At 43.2% G+C, this 22,779-nt stretch overlaps 1 protein-coding gene across 1 annotated transcript in view; it reads right to left on the reverse strand.

Moving 5' to 3' along the window:
• MCM10 (minichromosome maintenance 10 replication initiation factor) overlaps positions 1-14,557 on the reverse strand; it is a 30,792-nt gene extending 16,235 nt beyond the window's left edge. Inside the window, exons 1-9 of the mRNA XM_067537296.1 lie at positions 14,457-14,557; positions 10,937-10,991; positions 9,464-9,796; positions 8,306-8,410; positions 7,466-7,600; positions 6,904-7,078; positions 5,452-5,617; positions 3,802-3,969; positions 1,382-1,498 (exon numbers count right to left, since the gene is read on the reverse strand). Of these exons, the coding sequence (XP_067393397.1) occupies positions 1,382-1,498; positions 3,802-3,969; positions 5,452-5,617; positions 6,904-7,078; positions 7,466-7,600; positions 8,306-8,410; positions 9,464-9,796; positions 10,937-10,943 (1,206 nt within the window). The 5' untranslated portion in view covers positions 10,944-10,991; positions 14,457-14,557. The remainder of the gene's footprint in view (positions 1-1,381; positions 1,499-3,801; positions 3,970-5,451; positions 5,618-6,903; positions 7,079-7,465; positions 7,601-8,305; positions 8,411-9,463; positions 9,797-10,936; positions 10,992-14,456) is intronic.
• Between the last annotated feature and the right edge of the window lie 8,222 nt (positions 14,558-22,779).

Below are 22,779 nucleotides of genomic sequence, written 5' to 3' on the forward strand. Positions count from 1 at the left end.
TCCTCTTGAGAAAAACAATAATATCATTTTGTAACTAAGCTGTGGTCACAGAGACATCATGGGTCACCAGCAAGAATTGAACTTGGCCAACACACGCACAGGCCTCTACCACTGTGGGTTGAAGGCTGCTCTAATGCAAGGACCAGACACTAAAGGGAGACAAGATCCCAAACACTAATGTCTTACATATGCGAAGTCTGCAGATCCCAGGTTTGACCTCACAGACACTTGAGTCATCAGTATGTATGTGGTCATGACCTTCCAATGTACAGAGTCTCTTTACAGGCACAAACATGAAGGAAAAGCAAGACTAAAAATGAGATCTTTCCCACAGCCATTTAAAGAAGTTTATAGACAGGTTTCAATATAAACCCAGGGAAGAATAGCAATGAAAATCAGAGACTGTCCTCATCGGTCTGTAGGGAGAGATCAATACTGTGAACATCACCTTCCAAACATGGTGTTCATTGACTTCCCATTAAAACCGAAATGAAGCCATTCTCTACATAGTTCTGCATACGGGGTTTCTAGTAGCAATAACTAGTAGATCAGGCATGTTGTGCCTGCTAGCAACAAGTCAACTCCTCCAGCCAGTTTAGCTGCCAGAAAATGTCCATCCCCGTGGCTCATTATTGCTGGCACTAGATGTTTATTGGTGCAGCTGACGTTTAGGATGCTGCACACCCATGTCTCCAGGTGCTGACGTGTAAACAGGTTCCAATGTTGTTGCAAATATCTTATACAATTGCTGACCTCCTACATCTCCAAACGTCCTACATCTCCAAATCTCCATCTTCTACCCCACTTCCAACTTCTGCCCCACTCTGCTGGTATCTCTCAAGGTTAAGTCACCACCTCTTTTCCTTCTACTCTATACCTGTTGGCTGTGCTCTGATCACCCCTGCTATTGGGATGATACCCCTCTTTGCTCGTCCCCTTGTCTGTCTGATCTCTCAGCTGGATGAACTACTACCAAGTCAGACTCCAGTGGAAACTAGAGTGGGAAGACGAGGAGTCAAGATTTGATGGAGATTTGAGAAATTGTATTATGAATATGCTGCTTTGTTAATAAATTCAGTCTCAGGGAGGAGTGTTGCTGGGCTTGAGAAGAGTTTGTTTTAGTAATTTGATTGAGAGAGCCCTGAAAAATGGGGAAACTGAGGCAGGCCACCTGCAGAGCACCCTCAGGCCACAAGGGGTCATGAGGGTGAAGGCCTGTCCATCAACACAACTAATGACTCACACATTAGTTATAAGTTACGACCCAATAATGGTGCACAGAATCAGAGCAGTGGCTCAAAGGCACCAGCCAGGTTTTCCTTCATCAATGACCCACAGTAATAACAGTCTCTAGTTTGCCACTGAGCTAACAGATACAAACCAGGTTAACAATCTGTGTACATGGGTCGCCATTCTTCTTCCTAGCTTTGCAGGTTCCCAGGTCCAGAGCTTCACCCAAAAGTAAGATCTTCTGGGGGTGATCAACAGATAAACACATCTAAAAGGAAACAGCACAAAGAGTAAACACAAGGCTCACTAAACAGACATCTGGAGGGGCTGGACGGTCATGGGATGGTAATGAAATAGAGCCCTTGACCTCCAGGTCATTGCTTGGTTCACCTCCTATGTAGGCTGGTAGTGAACACATGTAATTTACCACCAGATAGCAATCTGATGGATTAGGAGCCAGTAGGTGGTCTCAGTCCTATTTCTAATGAACATGTGTTCACAGGACAAAAGCCACCATCGAGTGGCCCGGCTGCTGGCAGTCTCCACAGAGACCGAATACCTGCTCAGCCCTGAACATGGTCATCCTTGGAACAGAGCTTAGCTATTTTGGTGTGTCTAGTCTGCATCGCCATGGAGCATGCTGTATGTATTCTGTGGATAAACAGAGGGCTTCAGATGACAGTGCTGGAAGTTGGCACCTTTCACAGTTCACTTTAACTAAAAGATTTCATAGAATTATAGAATATTAGGGTTGGAAGGGACCTCAGGAGGTCATCTGCTCCAACCCCCTGCTCAAAGCAGGGTCAACCCCAATTAAATCATCCCAGCCAGTCTAGCCCACTGTACACAGAGGGCTCAGACTAGTCCACTGTCCACCGCAGCTCAAGCCATAGCCTGTACCAGAAGGGGTATAGGTCTTCTTCAGAAGCTGATACATAGCTGCGCTGGTCTCAGTGGAGTTTGGCAGTCATCGTGACAAGGGGTCAAATACCACTATATGCCCATAGATCATATACAGGGAGAATTACTGAAAAATGGTGGCCCTGATGGAAAAGGGTGGGTGTGACATGCTGTGTCTGAGAACAACAAACCCAGAAACCCCATATATCACCAACGTCATGTAATTACAAGATGCTCAATACAAGGTATGCCTTGTGTGGTATTATTTTAAAAGCCTTCGTCTGCTGAACATCAATGTCTTGTTGGATTGTATGTGCTACCAGCGTATGTGAAGTTATAAAACATTGCTGAAAATGCTACTGTAACATGTTGCAAGGTGGCAAACTCCCACAAACAGCCTTTCAGGCACAACCTGAAGTGGCCAGACAGCCTTGATGGATCTTCTCACCCATTCAAGGATAGATTCCACTACCAGGGATTGTTTACAGTGGAGCATCACAGAGAGGAGCATGTAGACAATGGTATACTGACTGAACAATGAGGATGACCCTTCAGGTCACAAGATTGTTCCAGTAAATTGGAACAGATTATAAAACAAGGGGAGTGACATCATCACATGGCTTCACTCCCCCGCAGCTCGACACCTGAAGAACTGGCTGAAAGACAAAGAACTCTGGACTGGGGAGGGGACCCCAGGCAGGGAAAGCAGACTCTGCCAGTGAATTGAAGATCTGTAGCCTGCCTGTACCATCTCTCAGAGCGAGACATTTAGGGATTCAAACCCTGTTAGAATGTAGATCATGTTCTTCTTTTTATTTCTTTGGTAACTGTTGCTAGTCTCTTTAAGTTTACAACTAATAACCACTTCAAATCTGTTTTTCTGTAGTTAATAAAGCTGTTTAATGTTCTATCAGTGTGGTTTTTGAGTGAAGTGTTCAGGCAGTCAGCTCAAATTAACAGAAGCTGATGCATGCCTTCCTCACACAAAAGGAGCTTATGCTGAACAAATCTTTGTCCAGCCCAAAATGGTATTATCTCGGGGTGCAGTCCTGGGTAATGACCAGCTTGGGATCTGAGGAGGTTTCGGTTGTCACCTGACTCTATGGTGGGTGCATGAGTGGCTCAGGCAGAATATTCATGTGACTGAGTTGGGTGCAGGGCGCCACCTGCTGTCGTGTGGGGTGACAACATGATCTGGAGAGATTATCATCAGCAGAAGCCTATTTGGAGGTCAGCCCAAACCACAAGAGTAAGGAGGTTCAGCGGTGCCCCCGATTCAAGCTGCATCAGGATGCATGTCCGTGACAGCGGGTAAAAGCTCCAAGCCTTCTGCACAGACTGGGGAAAGGAAAGGAAAGGAAAGGGAGAGGAACAATGAGAGAACCTCTTAACATGTCATCTGTTTATTGTCAGGTGAGGAAAAGGAAATCCCAGGCTTATATGCTCAAAGTTCAAGGGAAACAAGACAAGGAGCTGTCAGTACTGATTCCCCATGGTAAGATTGGAGGCCTTTTACAGAATGCATTGCAGGGTGGGATATGAATGAATTTCCCGGCACTTTTCCCTGAGAGCACTGTGAATTGTAACATCAGTTGGGCAAAGTGTTTTGAAACATTTCCCTGCAAGAGCCCAAATAAAGGTGTGTGTCCAAGAGGGAAAAAAACTGCTTACCTCATCCGAGCCCTCTTTAGGTTTCATGGGATTAGCATTGAGCAGCCCAATGACCATGCCTTGGTCTGTTTTCCAGTGTTCTTTGTGGACATCACCAAACAAAAACAATGAGACACAGCTGTTCAGATCCTGCAGGTCGTTCAGCCGCCAGATACTGAAAGTTTTGCCCTGGAACAGACATTTGTTTTCCCTTTAGATGTTAATAAGAAAACCATTGATATTGCCCAGGCTCACAACGATATGCACAAAACTCGTTACTTTTTTGTCTTCGTTCTCTATATTTAGCATAGGCCAAGGAACCAGGGAATACTGTGACAACATTATTTACTTACAAAGGTAATTGTAAAAGAAGTCATTGTGACCACTGTTCTTGCTCCAGTTACCAGTACTTAATAGCTATAGAGCACTTTGCACAGATTCTCATTAATCCACAATAGCCCTGTACAGTATGTGTTAACCCCATTTTACAGATGATGAAATTGAGGCAGTGTTCTGCCCAAGACCACATAGTTGGAACTAGAACACAGACCTAGTGTACAGCTCCCTATCTAACCATTACACTTCTGCTGGACACAATATTAGCCTTCAGAATGACCACAAGGAAAGTCCCATGACTTGGCACTTTTAGAAGAAGACTGAGCAAAACCCTAGTCAGAGTACGATAGGCATGCTTGAAAGACTTTAATTTTTAATCAGTAAATGTCAACATTTATTTCACCTTATGCACAAACCAACAAACAATATTTCCAAGGATAATAACTGAAATTTACAAAAAGGCAAAGAAAGAAATATTCTGCTTGAGAAATTTGTAGTTTGATTTAAGGATGTGTACTTTGTATATTTTGACATGGGATGTTGACACTTTGTATTTAACCAGTTATAAACCTTTAAGTTTTTTAATCTCAGCATCTACTGTCATTAAATAGTTAGTTTGTCCCCTCTGTAATTTCCTGCAACTGTGAAAATTTAAATTGATAAAAATATTTAAAAAATGCTTAAAAATAAACATTGATAGCTGTCAAAATTATAAATAAAAATTGAATTCTGCCAAGCCTAACAACAGGCAACAATGCTTCATTGGAAGGGAAAACAACTAAGCGACCTAATAGATCTTTTCTATCTCATGATTCCATGAGATAGCAGATCAATTCGCCTTTTGGGACTGCAGCACCAAGTCACTGAAATTTGGAGGATAAAGAATGCACAGAATGAAGTTTGATTGTTTTTTAATTTATTTATTGTGGTGCCATTCAATATTGTGACTTCTGCTTTAACAGAGATAGCCACTCTTCTGGGATCCAAAACTAATGAATTCAGCAATTCATAACAAAATAAGACATAATAAAGATGAAAAAATCCCACAGAATGCATGTAACACAACAGAATGAGCAGATTTATACATCATCGTGTCAGCAACAATCTTATGCCCTGCATCTAGGTTCTCATACTGGTGCCCTTCATAGTAGTGCAAATTGGATAGACACTAGCAGCACTGCATGAACCTAAACTAGCTAGAATATTCACATTTAACATTGTAGCTTGCTTTAATTAAGAACAAGAATACGGAGTTGGCTGATGAAGTGTGCAAAACCTAATTAGCCTGTCAGTGAAATTACCCTTATTTCATTGAGAATAAATTAAACTGCTTACATTATTTGAGCTCTGAGGGGTGATTTTCTTTATTATGACTCCAAATGTTACCCAGTCTGTTTCCTCCAGATTTTCCCTGGCCAGTTTGTCTTGTAGCTGAGACAATCTGATCAGCTTCCGTCCAGCCATTTTCCTGTCCATTTCCACTGATGACACACGGGGTTTTCTACAATAAGAAAAACAGCATATTAAGAGAGCCCAGTAACATTAGCACCAACACTGGAAGGTGACCAAAAGCATTTACAATAGCTTTTAAATTCATGAAATTACATCAAGAGACCTGTTAGATCCTCCAGCCCATCCCCAATCACCATCATTGCAGGATTTTTCCTGGGAGTATAGTATATAGTGCTTTGTTCATTCTTAAAGAATCCAGCATTCCCCCTGATAGATTACTCCACAGTCTAATAGATGTCAATGAAAAGTATACTCTGTGCCTGATTTCAGCCCGTTCCTCCGAGTTGTACAACCTTAGATCACCCGAAACAATTCCTTTCAGTTACTGGTGTTAAACATATACAAATATTTGAAGGTTGCTGACCAACCATGTATGTAGTTGAGTCCAAATACCAACATAGCAAGTTCAACCTGTATCTGTGGTTAATTCTATTCATTTCAGCAAGGACTGAACAATATTGCTGCTGAAGCATGAGTGAGAGTTTGAAATTCACCACTCTTTCCAATGAGGACCAGCCATTTCAAGTAACAAGAGAGCTTGTGTGGTCACAAGAAGTATTGAAAATATGAGGTCAGCTCCTGAGGTCCCTCTCCTGCTCACACTGAAGTCCATAGCAAGACACCCATTCATTTTAACTGGAGCAGGATCAGGCTCCATCATGTCTCCCTTGCCTCCCCACCACCTCTGAATATAGTGTGATCAGAACTGCTTCTGTCACAATATCTAATAAAATGACCGTTACATTGTTAAAAATTGACTAAGTGAGAACAGAACATAAGAATGGCCGTACTGGGTCAGACCAATGGTCCACCTAGCCCAGTATCCTGTCTTCCGACAGTCGCCAATGCCAGGTGCTTCAGAGGGAATGAACAGAACAGGTAATCATCAAGTGATCCATCCCCTGTCGTCCATTCCCAGCTTCTGGCAAACAGAGGCTAGGGACACTTCACAACATGGCCAGCATCTGAAGAAGAGGACAAAAATGGTAAATAAGCCAACAGAGATGTTGCTGTCCAATTACTGAACTATGAACCAGTGCTGCTACTAGACTATTAACATTCCATCCTGATCAATGAATATTCATTCTGGGATGGGAAAGCTATTTATAAAATACAGCCAGCCAGAAATTTCATCCCGGTCTGACAGCCCAAGATCCCCGTTCACAATGCATTTCCCTAAGGTGCCTCCTACATCACAGTCCATTACAAGGACCACATCTCTCCTGTTATTTGAGAATGTTCCCTTGACATCCAGAACAGATTTGGGTCACTGACCTTAATCTGAGTCTAGAGAAGTTTTCCACAGAGACTGGCTGATCAGTCACACTGAAACTCCCTTGCACTTGAGGAGTCTTGTCTCTGATGGCCATCTTGGGCCTGTTCCCAGTGGTAGATCTGAGAGGTTGGGATGGCAAACTTGATATCAGCCTTGGAGGAAGACTTTTATTCTCTATAAATAATGGGGGAAAAATAGGAAAATCTGCATAATGAATGAAAAACAATATTCTCAGTTAAAAAATACAGCAACTTAAACTTAACAAGAGACACCAATCTAGACCATATTACCCACGTTAGTGATGGAAAAGACTTATTTAGCTAGTTGACCCTGCCGCCTAAATACAAGATTGTTCCCTGTAGCAGAATCTCAAGGACTAGCTCCTGTTCAGCTGTAAATGACTCAAGCGATGCGGTTTCCTTTGAGAGACTAAGCCAGTGCCTCAGATCAACAGTGTAACTCTCATATTCTCAGGTGAGAGTCCAAACTAATATTTACCAGACAGCATTACAGGGGTAAGGCAGCTTAACTGCACCAGAACCCAGTTACTAAGAACTATACCTGATGGTGAAAGTTTTGGTTTCTGGGCTCCCCGTTTGGTTATCAATAAAGCAGGGCTGTTGAGCTGAGCAGAGAAACAGGGTGACTCCTTGAGTTTCTGAGTTTTTCTTTCCTTTAAGGGGATGGGTGATTTACCTGGTCAACAAAAACAAAGAATATTTATGAGACCTCATTGGCTGGACAAACGCTAATAACTGCGCCAAACTAAACACGTCCTTGTATAAATTAAATACAGAATCAGTGTGGAAATCTTTCCATATAGCCCCTAAAACTTGCATCTGAAATGTAACAGCTAGGGAGAAACCAGCAGCTCATCCTCCATTGACTCAAGGCAGCAGAGACAAATGAACCCATTGGGCTGTATTAAGCTGGAGTGCTGGCAACACACTTTGCTGGCCCCTAATCTGACCCTCTTCCGTTAGTCCTACCACATTCACCACCCAGCTGTATCACTCACAGTAACACCACAAAGCAATCTGATCTGTATATTGTGTGAAATTCCCCACTGCCTACCGACAATGGCTCTAATGTAGCACCTTCCACCAGAGGACCTCAAAGAGCTTTACGCACATGAGTCAACAAAACATCCTCAAGAGCATCACCCCCATTTTACAGATGGGGAAACTGAAGGTCAGTGATTCAGTGACTCGCCCAAGGTGACTCAAGAAATTTGTAGCAGCAAGGATCAGAACCCAGACCTGTGTTCTCTCAACCAGACCATCCCCCTTCCACCAGTTGACACCTTTTGCCTAATGGCCTAGACAGTTGTCTGCAAGACTTGACTACAAACACAAGTTTGGATGCAGACACATGAGAAATGTGTTTAAATAACGTAATTACCAAGAGTTCTTTTCTGAGGGCCTGAGCTGGATGGCTGCCCAATTGCAGTCATTTGTAACTGCTCTTGTAACTTCTTCATCTGCTCTTGCAATTTCCTCAGCTCATCTAGGAGAGAAAAAAAAATGAACGTAGCAAGAAAGCAGCATGGGCTAAGATTTACAAGGTCACTGGAAGCCTTGTGGCTTTACTAAATCATGGGACTTTAGAAGTGATTATAAGAGGAGAGAGAAAAAGAACTGAAGCCATGATAAAAAGGAAGTTCAAGTTCTGTAAGGCTCACAGACTTTCCAAACAGTCCCACTGGAGCTGAATTTTTCTTTAACAAAGATATTTCTTCATACAATCAACACTACTTAGGCGATGCTAGGCAGGTGTATTAATATTTCTTCTCAATAAAAGCGATGAAGTGAGAGTACTGAGCACTAGCCCCAAAAGTACCAGCACTGGAGCATACACCAGCGACTGGCAACCTGTGTGTATCTGCATGGCACAACTTAGCATAGTCACAGTAGCATTGATACTACCCCTTTAAGTTAGTCTGATACTGATTTTTATATTAAGACTTTAACCAAGCCAATCAGATTCAGCCTCAAAGATCCATAAACACACAAGAAGCAATTCTGATGAACACCCTATTGTTGAAGTGTAAGTGTGTGATGGTTTTTTTTGTACTGGTGAAAGGTGCCAGAATGACAGTCCTAGAGGGTGAAGAACTCTTTATCCAGAGAATGGGTACAAGTTGCCAGGTAAGCTTCCTTGTATTGCTGTGCTAATGTACCTCAACCCTAACTAGAACCACCTCCAGTGGTGAGAGGGTAGTTCTGTCTCCATGGCTCATTCAGTCTTTGGTCTCTCTGCTGGGCCAATTGACAAAGGTGGCATTTGGGATAGAAAATTTTGCCATGTGGACACTTAAAAGTGGACTAAACCCAATATGCTTACTTAACCCAGAGCACTCAACAGTCTTCACGAGAAATTTCAACCACTTCCCATCAGGGCTGGAGTTGAATTGGGTATCTTGAGATGAAGGGCTCTATAACCCTAACTAATCCCAGTAGCCAATCAGTTCTCTAGTGATCACCGCAGCTTGTATATATATTTGAAGAGCATGAGCATGAAGGGAATGACAAATTAGACAAAAACTGCTATTTAAGAAACCTTGCAAATCTTGATTGTTTTTCTCCTTCTCCTGATTGAGAGCTGGAGAAGAGGATATTTCCTCTACAGTTTCTTCCTCTTCCTCCTCCTCTGCCAGGTCAGCCACATCTCCAAACAACGCAGCCACATTTTCCTTCTGCTCACTGGCTTCGCTCTCCTCAGCATCAACCTCCTCAGTGTAGGATGCATCATCCTCTGCGTCAAACAGCTCATCGTACTCATCTGGTTCTCCAGTCTCATCTGAGTGAGCTCCGGTCTCCTCAGGAGAAATCCCATTCTCAGCTGCCTCACTCTCTTCTAACAGGGAAGCCAACAGCTCCAAGTCATCATCACCTGGAACAAACAAATGAAACCAACAGTCACCACAGCCCAATTAAAGGAAAACTGCAATGTAATATATGTCCAAGATATTCCAATCACATCTAATTACAAAGAAAAGCCAATGGCTAGTTAGATGTAATCAGATCACTGATTTTCCTTTTATTAAAACCACCATAATCTAGCCCCAAAGGAAACTGCTGTTAAAAAAGAAAGACAATGGAACATTGAATAGCTTCCAATCTCTTGGTCTGATGTAAAACAACGTGTCTTAGACACTTTTTCTTTAAAATTGCTATGTATAAAAAAAATTACATGGGAAACAATGAAGCAAGAAGCAGAAATTGTCAGCTATGTTGATCAAGAGGGGTAGATTGGAGCTGCAGGCAGAAACACAGGGAATGACAGGAGATTTCTACCACTCTTGTTAGATATGATCTATTTTTTTTTGGTTATAGATTAGTTTTTGGTTTATTGCACAGGCTTCCAAACTGTGGTCCATTGATGGCCTGCAGAAAGCTGGCAGGCCACACAGTGCTAGCCCTTCCTCGCTGGCAGCCTCATTACAAAGAGCTTGGAGATCTGAAAAAGTAAAAATAGGAGCTGTCCGAAGGGATCAGAGTCACCAGTGGGGGTAGAATTGCCAGTCATCAGTGGGAAATATCAATGGGATCAGGGGAGAAGGCGAGCATATCTAGAGCATGGGGACCAAGCAGCTGTGCAGCATGTCTGGGAGAGAAGGGAATCAAGCACCAAGGAAACATGTGCAGGGACAGAAGGGACCAGGCAGTAAAGAAACATGAGCAGAAAGAAAGAAACGAAACAGACTGACAGGAGATGAAATTAAGAGGAAAGAACAATCTCGTAATTTAGCCTTTAATGCTGAAGATGATGTGCCAAAGCAGCCCAAGAGGAAGAGGATTGATGGAGGCATTTGGTATAGATTGGAAGGGGATTTAGTCTCTGCACCTCAAAGGCATCTGCTAATAAATAGTTATCATGATTTAATTTTACACTAGTTAAATGCAGTTTACAGCATGTTCTCTGAACTCATTAACTCACTAACTACATTCATTTATTGGCCCTAAGTGTAAAACAAATGGGGGTAGGGGATGAAGGGGGGAGGAGCAGAAGGAGAAAAGCTGCAGATCTCACCATCCATGATTTCAACAGGACTGCTTCAACAGAGTCTCCAAAGGAAGAATTTCACCTGTTACGGAGAGAAAAGCAGCAATATTGCTAACATGCATGACAATAAAACAAGGATTCAATGCATGAACTAGGGACATAAATTATCAACTTTTTTTTTAATGTGTTTAACTATTTAGAACTGCAAGGGTCGCTGTCTAGGCCACTTCATTATTTCACACACACCCCCCCGACACACAGATGATGATAACCCTCTCAAAGCTTCAAACTGAAGTAGTTTACACTTCTGTACCACCACATAGCAAATCAATGGCAGAACAGGGAAGAGAATCCAGTCGCACGACTTGACCATTAGACAACACAGCTTCCCTTAGCAAGGCAAACTTAACCCTCTGTTTTGCAGGTACATATGATTTCATAATCCATGAACTATGCACCCATTGGTTTCTTATTGTAAGGATCCACAGTGACTTTTTAGACACTGAATTACAGGTTCATTTGTCACATTTATACCAAAGTAACTCAGAAGTAACAAACAAATCATGCCCACCTCCTTTTAGCAAGTGTTTCTTCCCCCAGTCCCTCTGTTTACTATGCTTACTTTTTGTATCTCATCTTATTTAGATGTGAACTCTAACTTTTGATTTAAGGGCCTGCATAATGTCACATTTCATTTCTCTGCATTTCGATTCTGATCCCACAGTGAACTACATGCAGGCCTGAGGTCCGTGACTGAAGTCAACTGGGCTCCACGCTTAGCTCTTTGCAACATCAGAACATTAGGTTCCTTATTTAAAAAACAAATCACCCAAACACATTAACAGATTCATAGATTTTAAGGCCTGAAGAGACCAATAGCTCATCTATTTGGACCTCCTGGGTAACCCAAGCGTTTCCTAAAGTTTCATCCAGTTACTCCTGTATTGAACCCAATAACTTGTGTTTGATTAGAGGGTATCTTCCAGAAAGGCATCCAGTGTTGATTTAAAAACTTCCAGAGATGGAGAATCGACCACTTCCTTTGATAGTTTGTTCTAATGGTTAATCACTCTCACGCTTAAAAATCTGTCTCTTATTTCTAGGTTACTAGTGCTTCTTTCAACATACTATCATTAAAATAGATGGACCTGTTTTTATTTCAATATGTGATGACCCATACAGATGGACACTTCCCTAGAAATCTGGAGTACCAAACTTTGGTATTATTAACTAGTCAGAAAACAAATGGTGGTGCATGGGAACAACTCAGTTTCCCCTATCGCTTATTATAATTTACTGGACATGCAGATTTCCCCAAAGACATCGAACTGTGCTTTAGAGATCACCAAACAAAAGTCTGGAAAGTTTATATAAGGGGGAAAAACATCATTTGGTTCACACTAAAGAGCCACGTGGATAAAAGTGTGCTCGGAGCACTACTGAGAAAAACAGATATGACCCTTGCCCCAAAGACTTTAACTCCTGAAGTCAGAAGATACAAGGGACAGCAAGAAACAGAATGGGAGAAGGGAGAACAAAAACCACTAAAATCAAGGAACATGGTTTCTTAGATTTTTTGTATACATGACGTGGTTGTTCTGTTTGTATATGTATATATATATATTCACAGAGAGAGAGAGAAGTATGGATATGTAGCGATTCAGTGTAGACAATACCTATGCCAATTGGTGATGGTACTCCATGCACCTCCTGAGAGGGGTTGAGGGAAGAATTCTTCCATCGACCTTGTGTTGTCTACACCAGTGGTTCTCAATCAGGGTATGCGTACCACTGGGGGTATGCAGAGGTCTTCCAGAGGATACATCAACTCACCTGGATATTTGCTTACTTTTACAACAGGCTACATAAAAAGCACTAGCAAAGTCAGTACGAACTAAAATTTCATACAATGACTTTACACTGCTCTACTATACACTGAAATGTAAGTACAATATTCATATTCCAATTGATTTATTTTATAATTATGTGGTAAAAATGAGAAAGTAAGCAATTTTTCAGTAATAGTGTGCTGTAACACTTTTGTATTTTAATGTTTGATTTTGTAAGCAAGTAGTTTTTAAGTGAGATGAAGCTTGGGGGGTGTGCAATACAAATCAGACTACTGGAAGGGGTACAGTAGTCTGGAAAGGTTGAGAACCACCGGTACATCTACATCTGTCAGGGATCTGGATTTTTTTCACTCCTGAGAGACTAAACCAGTGTAAGCTCTTAGTGTAAACCAGCCCTAAAAGAAGCTCTAAAGGAACTTGAAAAGTTTTATCCAAAGTGATAATGCTTAGAAACTATGGTGGCCGATACATCATTAGTATCACACAGAGATAGGTGAATGTTTTTGGTGTAGCACAGGTAAGAGAATTATAAACACTTGAAATTAAAACTTTCAAAGCTCTCTTCAGATGAATTTAGTAGGATTTTAAAAAAATTAAACATTTAAACATTAAAAATAAACGGATACAAAATATCTGAAAAACACAGCACATCGCTAGATGTTATGGTGTAGGATGAGACTTTCATGGGGGCAGACTGCCACATATCTAGCTACTGCAAAATTCTTGCACATTCCTCTGAAGCACTTGGTGCTGGCCACTGTCAGAGACAGGATACTGGACCCGATGGACCTGGGGTCTAGCTAGTAAGGCAATTCCTAGATTTTTACGGAAGAACAATGCTTGGGTCGATCCTGGCACGTAGCCACATGCAGCGAGGCAAAGGGAGCTGGAGCCATAACATTTAATTATCATTCCGTGGGGCTGGGTGCGGTACAGTGAAGTGCGGGGGATGACACAGGGGCCCAGTGGGTACAGCAGGAGATCAAATGCAGCATGGGGCTCAGTGGTGGGAAGGAGTCAGTTGTTTCATTTCTGACCCACTGCCCATCTCTTTGAACCCCCATCCTTCCTTCCCTGGGTCCCCTCCAGAGCCCACTCTCGCACCCCCCATTCCCTGGCACAGAACCTGCTCCCCACTCGACTCCCTCTCCCGCCGCAGGGGCCCCCCGCCCAGGAATACAATCATGATCGCCTCTCCTCCTGCAGCCCCTCCTCCCACACCTAGGACTTCTCCCTCAGCGACCCCCCTTTCCCCTGGGAGAAGGGGATCCCTCGCCCCCTGAGACACCCAGGGGCCCCCGATCCTTTTCCACATGGGATCCCTCCCGCCAGCCCCATATACCCCTTCCCCTAGCGCAGACCCCGTGTCCCACTGGACTCCCCCACTCGCCCCTCAGGGACCCCCGCCCAGGAATCCACAACCCCGATCTCCCCTTCTCCTGGGACCCCCGATCGCCGCCCCACCTGGGAGTCCCCCCCGGGGATCCCCACCTCCCCTGTGACGACTAGGGATCCCCTCCCCCCACTGAGGTCTCATAGGACTCCCGACCCTCCCCCACCTGGCAGCCCGCCCCGGCGGCCCCCCGTCCTCCCCTGGCACCTCCACGAATCCCGATCCCGACCCCTCGGGGCCCTCTCCACCTCTAACGGCCCCAGATCGCCCGCTCCAAGCAGACAGCCCCGACCCCCGCACTTACCGCGCCCAGCTCAGCTCCCCTCAGCCGGGCCGGACCGGCCTGGCCCCAAACCCGCCAAAATTCTAACTAAGCCCCACCCCCTCGTCTCCTGGGTCTCACACACACACGCAGGCGCAATAGCCGCCTGCCTCCCAGAATGGGACGGAACAGACACGGGAGTGCTGCGCATGCGTAAAACGTCTCCGGCCGCCAGAATGGCAAGCCGTGTGATCGGCGCCATCTTTATTTGGGGCGCCCCAGTCCCGCATGGTAGAGTAGGGTTGTGAAGCCAGTGGTGCCATCTTTCTTATGGGCAGTCATATAGCCAGGGGGGAGGGGTGGTTCTCTGGCACAAGTGTTTGTTAAATGGCTGCCTGTAAGTCCTCATTCTCCCCCTAAAAGCCTTGGTGTACCCAAAAGCCTCCCAGGACAAAACCCATTGGCAGGTGACCAAGCACCATGATGATGATGTCATGGGAAACTGCTGGCTATGTCACAAAAAGCAGGGCAGTGACATCACATCAATAGGTCGCTCTGTAGATCACCTCACCCAATGCAGCTGTGCTACACAAAAAGGCTGCCATGTTGTCCCTCTCTTGCCTCACTGCACTGGGACATCTTGCATGGATGGCAGACCCACTCCCAATGGTTTGATGCACCCCAATATGTCACCATGGCTCAATGCGCAGCTGCAGGGCTCCCCAGTATACCAACCTCTGTGCTCCAATAAGAAATTGGTGGATACCCTAATATGCTCCCTAGGAGCTGCATAGCACCCTAAACCACTCCCCAGCATCCAAACAGGCCACTGTTCCCCAGTTCCATGCAATTTTTGGAACCCAGCTGGGCTCAGCTGCCAGCCAGCCATCAGCAGTTTGCTCAGTTTCAGACTGTAATTCCAATTTGGATTATTACATTCTGCCTATTTAAAGTAGCACCTAGGGATGATTGTACTTGAAATCAATGAAAAAGCGATCTATGGTGGGGATAGGGAGAAGTGAGTTGTGTCTGAGGCATTGTTGCTATGCACAATTAGCACTCCACATCCAGAAGTTTCTGGCATTGGGTGTGCTAGTTTTAGGTATGCTCAATAGGTTCCGTTTTTAAATGTATATATTTAAGTAAGTGGTTGGTTAATCAGTTATCTTCCTGGCTAAAAGTAATTTTAGCAGAGGAAGACTGAATATTCCAACTGAAGATTCCTACAAGCAAGTGGAGGGAAAACGTTGCTTTTGATTTAACAGACGATGTAGATTTGGTGATCAAAGACTCTAAAGAAGGCCTTGTCTACACTAGCACTTATGCTGGCAAAACGTTTGTTGCTCACAAACACTGTCCTGCCGCCATAACTACCGCTGCTCATTTAGGTGGTTTTATTATGTCAGAGGGACAGCTCTCTCCCATCGACATAACACAGCTACACAAGCACTCTTACAGCTGTGCCGCTGTAAGTTTTATGTGTAGACTAGCCCTGAGATTCCGGTGAACTCAGCCCAAGCTTTTGGGAACCCTGAGTTTCTTCTCACAGTGTTTCTATGGGGACTGACCTATTGAAATTTAATTTGTTTTCTTTATTTATGTTTATATGTAACTCTGAAGATAATATATGTGGATTATAAAAGTCACGTTATGTTGTAAAAATTGTTATTAATTATGTATTATGTTTATCATAAAATTTCATAAAGTTGATAGTTAAGTTCATTCTTTTTTTTCCTTTTGGGACTTGATAGTGGGGCAGTTGACCCTGTGCAATCCTTGCTGAAAATCTTTAGAGACTGAATTCTGGGTCTCCAGGTGCTTTTCTATGAGAGTTGGGGTTCTTTTAGACACTGGGGAAGAGCAATGAAGTGAGCTCTAGCACACCCAAAGGTTATAGTTGCATTGTGCATTGGCCAGAATTTTTGTGGTGTGTTTCAATATTTCTCATGTATAGTTGGGCATGATCGTGGAAGGGTTGAGGCCTTAGTCAGTTTCTCTCTTGAACAAAACACCCTTATAAATATAATGTAGAGGTGTCTTGAAACAGAGAAGAGCAGAGTCTGGGCTCAAATCCCACGGATCCTGCCTTAATCCACCCTGTAATACAGGCAACACAAAATCTAGTGGTCACTGATTATTTCTTTTGTCTGCTTCTCAATTTTGGAAAGGAAAATATTTCCATTTATTAAGGGCTATGCAATCTCGGTAATGGGTTATAAAACATGTACTGATGAGAAAATGTGATAACCAGAGGGATTGAGAGAAATGTTTTCAAGATCCAAAAATAACTTGATAGGCTCTGAAATGCCAATTAGGCTCTGCAGAGAGCTGCATTGGTGAGCAGCATAAAGTGCTTCCTAGCCCAAGTGACTCTGCAGAATTTCTCCACAGAACATCTAAACTCTGGAGAGTGCCAGGGCTCTAAGCAGGCTCCTTCATGGAGCCTGTATGCAGTGTATTGGGCAAAGGACTGAGAATCAGATGAGCTGGGTTATATTCCCCTCTCTTCTGCTAATTTGTAGTGTGACCCAGTCCAAGTCATCTAGTATCTCTGTGCCTCAGTTTCCCTAGCTATAAAATAGGGTTAATGATGCTTACCCATCTTTGTAAAGCACTTTGGAGTCTGGATCTCAACAGTCCTAAGAAGTCTCACTGCCAGTGCAGAAGTTCTCTCCTGGTTCCTGACCCATTTTGTTTTAAAATCTGAATTTTAAAGACACACTGTCATTTTGGGTTCAGTTTCAGCTTCTTGTCTAAATATTGGGTGTGGAACTCATTACTGTATAGTGTATGCTGTTAAAAACAGGGATACAAAGGTTTGTATCACTGCACAGTGTCTATAAAATAGGAGCATATTTTGTCTTACTTTCCATCTTAGGAAAAGTAGACCTTGTATACAGTTATGCCTGTGCTAATGGGCACCTGTTAAGTATGATCACCTGTCGCAGTCACTAAAATGTAAGTCCCTGTGAGAAGTCCTACATGTTAGTCAGATTGCAGTTGCCTGTCATAATAGCTAAAGCAGTGGTCCCCAGACCTTTTGGGTTGCATCCCCTCCTTTACCTTGTCCATGTCCCCCCACTCCTGGGAGCCAGGAGTCACAGGGGGTCAGGGCCAGCCAGCAGCAGTTGAGGGAAGAATTCTTCCCTCAACCTAGCTACTATCTCTTGGAGAGAAAAACCCTTTCCATCAATGTAGGGAGGGTCTACACTATAGCACTACTACAGCACTGTAGTTACGCTGCTGTAGTGTAGACACAGCCTTAGCAGTAGCACTCTACACCAAGCTCCCCACTTAACTCAAACCATTTAACAATGCTTAGCCCTGGCTTGATTATTGAATAGGTAATTCTCACTACGGCCTTTTTCACTGATTTTCTGTGTTCTAATTAGGATTAAAGATCCTTTGGATTTGACCACCTATGACACTGTGTGGCACAGAGGCCTTTTGTTTAAACTCTCTCGCATTGCCCCACACTGGGTGGCTGAAGTAGTAGAGCTCTTTCTCCAAAACAGGCAGTTCAGAGCAACTGCTGTACTTCTTGGTAGCATCAGATCAACAGCCTCCCTCCAGGCTCAATTCTTTCACCAGTACTGTTCAATGTGTACATCAACGACCTGCCAGCTACACTTTCGTGTAACTTTATCTATGCCGATGACATCTGCTGCAGCTGCCAAGTTCAGTCCTTCTCAGAAGTTGACAAGGTCTTGAATGAAAATATGAAGCTCATAGCAAACTGTTGTAGTCAATGGCGCCTGCAGCCAAGCTTTTCTAAGGCAGTTTCTAGCGTATTTCATCTGCCTAATGCAAGCGCACGCCATGAGTTAAATGTTTTCCTCAACGGCCAATGCCTGCAGCTATGATCCAAACCCAGTTTACCTTGGAGTGATGCTGAATAGGTCATTAACGTACTGCAGCCACTTGAGGAAGACGGCAGCCAAAATCAGCACTCAGAACTAACTGCTCAGATAATTGGCCAGTTCAACTGAAGGTGCAAGTGCTTGGACGCTTAGACATCAGCCCTTGCCATCTGCTATTCAATAGCAGAGTACTGTGCTCCTGTCTGGTGTCGCTCAACTCGATGTAGAGCATAACAAAGCTATGCATATTGTCATCGGGACCTTACGGGCAATCCTGTTGCCATGGCTGCCGATACTTAGCAACATAGCACCGCCCCACATTTGCTGTGAGAAGGCCTCTGTCACGCTGTTGACTAAGATCCGTGAGAATAGCCACCTGCATTGTACGCAGACCTCTTCAACCACCACCAGCTCACCTGTCTTCTAGATGCCCATTACGATCATTTATGCCACCACAGGACATGATGGTGGAATCTACTTGGCGCAACAAGTGGTCAATGACGACAGTCGTTAATCACTCTCTCGTCACTGACCCAACCATCTGTCCACCAGGTTTTGATTTGCCAAGGCACCTGGTGATCATCTCTGAACCATTTTTGAACATGACAGGGCAACTGTGTGACCAGTCTCTTTAAATGGGGTTTTTCTGATGACCTGCGATGAAGCTGCAGTCAACTAGAGACTATGTCACATATTATTGTCAAGTGCCCACTGACTTATTTCAACGGTGGGCTACCGGTTCTCTACCTGGCTGATGATGATGTCATTAAATTGCTAGGCACATTGCATATATGCTGGTAATGTTCCTTTTATTAAATCAGCTCCATTATCCTTCTATTAGAAAAATTTGAACTACAGCATTTGTCATATTATCAGTGCAGAACCTATAACAACTGCAGAGCTACCACAATAAAATTGGGTACAAAAAAGGAGGACCATAAGTGCCACTGTCACAGAGAACTAACTCAAAAGTCATCAGAGTCTACATCTGCCAAAGGCACTAGCAATTCCTGGAGAAGGTTATGGCCAAGCCTATGATGATCCCTCAGAGAGATTTTAATCAACAGTAGGATAACCGGAATTAATGGAGGAAATGTTAGTGGAGTAACATGGTCTTTGCCTACCAAATCAAGATTCCAGTCTCTACAAAAGATGTAAAGAAGTGCTGGGTTTTATTGCAACACCACAAATCCATAGTGTTAGTTGTGAATTCATTTCCAGAACTTAAGGAAAAGTCATTGCCTGAAATGTGAAGAGAGTAAACTCCTGGAATTGTACAGTTTCTTATAGACTGAACAAACCTTTTAACTCATTAGCCTCTAAAAGAAGCATGTGTAATAGTTAAAGCAAGGAATTGGGAGCCTGGTGTCCTGTTTTCTAGTGATGATTGTTATGAATGCAGCTAGAAGAGTTACTTAAACTCTGCAAATTTTTGAAATGCCTTTTCCTTGTTGTCCAGCTTGGTGAGTATGTGACACTGTCTGAAATGTGTGACCATTTATAATATTTAATACCAAAATGACAAAACTGCAATGATTCTTACAAGCTATGCCATGTCAGGTACCATTGAAAAAGTTATAATTTGCTAAGTATGATAATATTGTATCATCTTTGTACTGAGATTTATGGATGTGTGTGATATAGCTGTATTCAAAAATTTTTGCTGGGCTACTGGGTTATACCCCACCTCCCCAAGACAGATTAGTGTCAGCATTAATGATTCATTGAAGGCCCTCAGCTATACAATGAGCCCAGGGAGAGAAGCCGGGGCTGTGCCTATGAGGCACCAGGACATGTAGGGAGTGGGACATGTCTGTCATCAGCAGGGGGACTGCAACTTGCTTTCCCCTCCCTGGTGCCCATATGCGGCGAGCTTGTGTTTGGGACAAGCCACATAGCAGAAACTATAAAAGGCAGCTGCACCATCTCCATTGTGTCTTCATTCCTGTTTTCAACCTCTGGATCAACTACTCCACATCTGAAGCTGTGAAACAAAGGACTGAGTAATCCGGATGTACTCCAGAGGAACTGTACAAGCCTGCACACTCTAATACTGCTAAGAATCTGATATACATGGACTTTGAAGTCATTTGTATGTATCTGATTGCTTTGATCATTTAACATCTCATCTTGTTTTTCTTTCCTTTTATAATAAAAAAGACTAAAGTTAGTCACAACGAGTGATCCATGATCCTATGAGGCTATGAACACAATAGAGCTTAAACAGCTATTCAAAGATAGAAAAATAACCCTGAAAGGGGACACCTCCGATCCGAGAATGAGAGATTTGCTCAGGGCCAGTGCTCAGAAATCTCTGCCCTCACCTGTCAAAGATGCAGCTGCTGAAGCAGAAGCAGTTAGACTGCTAGCAATAAAAAAAACAGCAACAGTTTAAACATGAACAAAGACTGGCAGATCTTCAATTGCAGGTACATAGCTGAGATGGAAGAAAAAGCACATCAAAGACGTATGGATCAGCTAGCTGCTAAAGCAAAGGGTTCACCAACTCCAACCAGAAGCTGCCAGACTTCAGCTCTGGGTCCTGAAAAAGTAAAAGAATCTGCCAGAGCCTGAAGCTCCATCTCCCCTCCATGACAGCAAAAACTGGGAAAGGATTTATCCCATATACAAGGATGATGAAGATGTTGAGGAATTGCTGTTTACATTTGAGAGAGACTGTGATATTCATCGAATTCCTGATGGGAGAAAAATGCCTGTTCTCCTCACCAGATTGACTGGAAAGGCAAGGAAGGTATTTAATGAAATGGAATTAGATGATATATAAAATATTATGTAAAGTTTAAAGAAATTGTATTGCAAAGATTAAAAATTACTCCTGAGTCTTATAGACTGAAATTTAGAAATGTTAAGCTATCTGATAATGTTACCTATGTTGACACTGCTCATAAACTGCATAGGTATATGAAAAAGTGGATTGGGGGCTAAGGCTTGTAATAGTTATGTTAAAGTTATTGATTTGTTTGCTATGGAACAGTTTCTTGAAATAGTTCCTGACCATACCAGAGCAGTAGTCCATGATAAAAACCCTGATCAGATTTTGGAAGCTGCACAAATTGCTGATTCTTATCCAGAGAATAGAAATTATGAAAAGTCTATAACCCCTGTTTAAAAGGAGTGAAGGATTGAAAAACTCATGGGATCCCAGAAGTAAAAACTCTTATTCTAAAGGAGGACAAGTAATCTGTCATTTGTGCGCAATACCTGGACCTACCAAGCCAGAGTGTCCAAATTTTATAAATAAATCAAAATCAGCATTCCAAATAAACCTTGTGATAAATTCCTATTCCTTAAGCACAGAGGGTGACCAAACAGCCCAACACTGCCACTTTGTGTAAGAACACTGTTACTGCATGCACATGTCTGATACACGCCTAGCAAAACAATTGCTGTACGTCCAACTCACCAAAGAAGAAAGGAAACGGCATTCCAAAGAGGAAGGAGCTAGGCTCCTTTTCAGTGGTGGCAGATGAAAGAAAAAGGAGCAATGGTCTCAAGTTACAGTGGGGGAGGTTCTAGGTTGGATATTAGGAAAAGTTTTTTCACTAGGAGGGTGGTGAAGCACTGGAATGTGTTACCTAGGGAGGTGGTGGAATCTCCATCCTTAAAGGTTTTCAAGGCCTGGCTTGACAAAGCCCTGACTGGGATGATTTAGTCAGGGTTGGTCCTGCTTTGAGCAGGGGGTTGGACTAGATGACCTACTGAGGACCCTTCCAACCGTAATATTCTTTGATTCTATCTGTGTATCATCTTGTATTGTAAGCTAAGAATGTGTGAGATATATCTGTATCTAAAATTTGTGCTGTGCTACTGGGTGACACCCCCTACAGCTTAGCACCAGCACTGTCCAGCCTGATTGATGGCCAATCAATGGAATTCAGCTATACAATAGCCCAGGGAGAAAAGCCAGGGGCTACGCCTTTGAGTCACCAGGACATGTAGAGATATGCCTGTGAACAGGGAACTTCAAGTGCTTTTCCATGCACATGTGCTGTAGGCTTGTGTTTGAAACAGGCTACATGGCAAAAAGACATAAAAAGGTAGCTGCACCATTTCTCCATCTTGTCTTCATTCCTGCTTCCTATCTCTGGATTAACTACTCTACATCTGAAGCTGTGAAACAAAGGACTGAGACTCATCCAGGTACTGGATGTACTCCAGAGGAACTGTGCAAGCCTGCAAACTTCCATACTGCTAAGAATCTGATATATATGGATTTTGAAGTCAATGATATTTATGTGATTACTTCGATCATTTAACATCTCGTCTTGTTTGTTTCTTGTCTTTTATAATAAACCTTAGTTTTAGTTATTAAAGGTTGGACTGGCAGCATGGTATTTTGGGAAAGAGTCAAACTAATATTGATCTGGTAATATGGCTGACGCTTTGGGGATTAGGAGAACTTTTGGTAAAGAGGAATAGAGTTTTAAATAATTTATCTCCTTACTGAACCTAGATGCCAATTGGGAGCCAGAGACTGAAATGCA

This window comes from Emydura macquarii, unplaced genomic scaffold, assembly GCF_026122565.2.
Source record: "Emydura macquarii macquarii isolate MOO-44397 ecotype Brisbane River unplaced genomic scaffold, CSIRO-AGI_Emac_v2 contig_3720, whole genome shotgun sequence".
In the NCBI taxonomy this organism is placed as follows: domain Eukaryota; kingdom Metazoa; phylum Chordata; order Testudines; family Chelidae; genus Emydura; species Emydura macquarii.